General features: G+C 42.8%; 1 protein-coding gene across 1 annotated transcript in view; it reads left to right on the forward strand.

Annotated features, from left to right (window-relative positions):
* Positions 1–315: 315 nt before the first annotated feature.
* Positions 316–3,763, forward strand: part of LOC106805444 (solute carrier family 2, facilitated glucose transporter member 1-like) — a 23,534-nt gene continuing 20,086 nt past the window's right edge. Inside the window, exons 1-2 of the mRNA XM_014807024.1 lie at positions 316–524; positions 3,252–3,310. Coding sequence (XP_014662510.1) covers positions 3,287–3,310 — 24 coding nt within the window. The 5' untranslated portion in view covers positions 316–524; positions 3,252–3,286. The remainder of the gene's footprint in view (positions 525–3,251; positions 3,311–3,763) is intronic.

Here is a 3,763-nt window from a genome sequence, read left to right on the forward strand (position 1 = left end):
GGCGGGCTAAGAAGGCCGGACTTACAACCCGATAATGGTATTTCATTTGGGGAAAGCCTTGCCCAAACGTATGCGTTGCTTTTCACGTAGGTTAGCTAGCATTTTAAAAACTGTGCAACGCGTCGGCAGCGCAAGTGATAAGAGAACCCTATAGATATGCAAGGCTTCAGCATCGTTGATAGCAGCATGCCCTCGCAACTGTGCAGGCTGCTAATGCATGCCGGCCGGCGTTATCTCCGAATCCCGCCTACGTGCAACTAGTGGTATACGCTATTTTAGCCTCACGCGCTCTCTCTGGCGGCGTATGACACTTGGCATTTCTTCGCGCGTATATTTATATCGTAACGGGAGTCTGAAGAAGAATTGAGGGTTATCACAGCCGTGCGGTGAAGCTCGGTATTCACGGCATCGTGACGGAAATCGTCGTACCGTTCGAAGCTTGGTTCTATAGGCTCGATTTTCTACTTCCGCGCTGATTCCACACATAACCCAGCAGTTCTTATTCGTAAAGCCTCGCCGATAAGGTACGTGAACGTGGATGCTGTGCTTTGACTCTCCATGCAGCGGCGTAGTATATAAACGTGGATGCGCGCGGTATAATACGTAGCAAACATATACGTTGACTAATAATAATGCTATAGTGCATGTGTCTGTTTATAACAGGGGTTATTACTCGTATTATATTATGATGTAATGTTTAGAAGCTGGTAGACTCTTATTCGTCGGCGCTACGAAGTGCAGAGTTGATAGGCGATGCGCTGCAATGATGCATGAATGCGAACTTCGCATCGTTGTGATATATTTAAAGCACACTTAAACCTTCTATCAGCGGAAGCTGTAACGGAAACATGCTAGCGTCAAATTCCTGTTTCCCTCCAAAACAGGATGATGCTTGTTTTCCATTTTGCAGTTTACACAGTAACCTGTAACTACAGATGAAGAAAGACGCTGATAGAATCTGGATGCGCAGACATACGCACACTAGTGTATATATATATATATCAAATAATACGCTAGTCAAATCTACTAATGTCAGCGCTACGGATATACGTCCCGTGGAGTCGACACAAGCCTCAATGTCGCGCATTCCGGCCTTGCACTGTTCGATCGCTCATCAGCATAACGTGATTTGCCTTTATTTGATCGATATTTGCCCCACATTACGGTGTGTGTCGTGATAAGCTAGGACAGCCCAAGCTTCGTCATGTCGCATTCATTTCCGGCAAATGTTCAAAGCCATACTGTTTCGTCTATCTCACAATTAGACTCTGTCGTAAACGTCTTCAACCCTAACGTTGACAGCCTAGGTTGCGTGATCCAATTCTCGTGACACTGAAAATGTGTAATTTGTTGACAATAATTATAAGTATTCGCGACACGGTATTACTCTCTTGTGATGTAGTCATCCATGAGTAATTATTTACTTCTCCCTGCTACTATCTCCTGCCGTTCAGGATACGCTAGTCGGACAAAAACTACATAAATGAGAAGCTAAATAGCTGTGTGATGTACAATATGAGAGAGCGACAACGCTAGTTAACGCGATGCGGGCGAAAGTAAAGTGTGGAGAAAAAATGATGTAAAGCGAGAGAGATAGAGATAAAATGAGAGTGGGAGAGTGGGAAATCTGGAGCTGATGTGGTCAGAGAAAGAGTACATTAGAGGGGCAAAGACAAACCCCACACTATTCATACCCAAACATGACGAAAGTTTCTTCCTATCCCCAGACTGGTGGTTAAATTAGACTAAAAAGTTCCTAAATACCTAGTCGCATTCGAACCGTATAAGTAGCCGGCGGGCTACTCGATGCTACTGGTAACGGCTAGTATCTGCGTTAGCCTTCACGAGCACAATTCACAATTAAATGTATTTCTTATTTGAAGTTCAATCTTTATTTAGACCCCATATGCCGTTGATGCCGTGGGGGTTGTGTATTCATGAAAACGGGCCACGGATGTTTTTTGTAACTTGCATTTACAGCGGCTGTCTTCCGTTCTCGTTCATCTTAACGTACCAGCAGCCTGCTGCTGTTGCGATGCTAAATAAAACGGTCCACCGGCTAGACGTGGCGATGCTCCCCAGCGGATCCGTCTGTAACATAAGACCTTGCCGCTACAGCCGCACATGCTGAAACTCTGACTTGATTTAACACACCCATGCAGTAGGGTAGCGTACTCATAACCGAAATAGCGCGCCGACGTACACACACGCACGCGTGCGCATGCAGACACACACGTACGCAAACATACGCGCACACACGAATACGCGCATACTCGCACATACGCACGCATACGCGTACACTTACGCGCAAACGTGCATACACACGTGCGCATACACCTGCGCGCGCACTTACACACGCGCGCATACACGCACGCGCACGCACACGCGCAGTACAGACCTATTTTGTAATATTTTCTTATTTTCTTAATTTATAGTTATTTTTATTATTTATTATTATTGTTACAATTAATTATGATTTAGTTTTCTCTAATTTGTTATAGAAACAATCGTCAGGTCGTCCATATTATTGTAGCGCGTGGGATACTCATGTTTTTCGTTGACCAAATGTATCGCATGCAATGCAAACTTATAGGGATATACCTAATATTCGCAGTATTCGATTTAAACGTCGAACACGCCTCTAGGCTTCAAATCTTTATGTTTTCTATAGCATCATGAATTAGACGAGATAAACATGCGTATACTTATAAAATCATAAAAATTCAATGACTATATATATTATTGACGTATTTTAGGCGATTTATTACACACAGTAAATCCACTCACCGGGTTTGATCTACAAACATAATGTTTACGAGCTCGCTCTTGTAACGATCAGTTACAAATAAACATCCTGGTTATTCTCACATTTTTATTAAATGTATATGATGAGTTGATAACCCATCCGTATAGCAATGCTATCACAACTGCGCATAAAAACTACACGACGGAAATCGTTAGTAATTTAGTAACCCTGGAAACGACATTAATTTACACAAATATGAGGCTAAGCTTCTGGTGCGTGTTTCTTCACACAGTTTCTTCACACACTGGTTTCTTCAGTAGTTTTTTCACACACTGGTGCCTGTTTCCTCACACAGTCACAATTAAGTGTATCGTTAACCGTGTTCAGTGCATCATGCGTTAACTAATGTACGTAAATTTGATCGTAGTAAACGTCCTACAAGATATTAGTACGAAAGAAATGTATATGAACCTAAGTTATAAATTGTTCTGTCTCTTTGTTTCAGGCCATCCGTGCCACAGGGCTTGTAGCCGGAACAAGATGGGGTGTGGAAATCCGTGTGTGGTAAGGCTAGATTCTAATGCGTAAATTACACACACTGCCAAGATAAATAAGTGTGAAAACGAAGCCGTTCTGTTCATGTACTGCATTTCACGCAACAGTTATTGAAACGGAATAAACTAGATTGCCAATGGTATGATTTTAGATACTATAGGATGAAGCGGTCGTGCGCTGTGAGTTTTTTTGGCATAAAAATAGGTGCCGCTAACACTAAACATTAGATTCAATTCCGACAAATGTGACACGTATGCACGTTGTACTTCAAAATTTAGCCTTATCCTAATTTTATGCGGATGTTGTTTTCGAGTGAAGTGACCTAGATAGACCAACATTCTCTCTCATCTGCTCACTTGCGACCGTGAAGTGACCTAGATAGACCTACATGCTCTCTCATATCTCTCTCTCTCTCTCTCTCTCTCTCTCTCTCTCTCTCTCTCTCTCTCTCTCTCTCGGTCT

This window comes from Priapulus caudatus, unplaced genomic scaffold, assembly GCF_000485595.1.
Source record: "Priapulus caudatus unplaced genomic scaffold, Priapulus_caudatus-5.0.1 Scaffold114, whole genome shotgun sequence".
Classification (NCBI taxonomy): domain Eukaryota; kingdom Metazoa; phylum Priapulida; class Priapulimorpha; order Priapulimorphida; family Priapulidae; genus Priapulus; species Priapulus caudatus.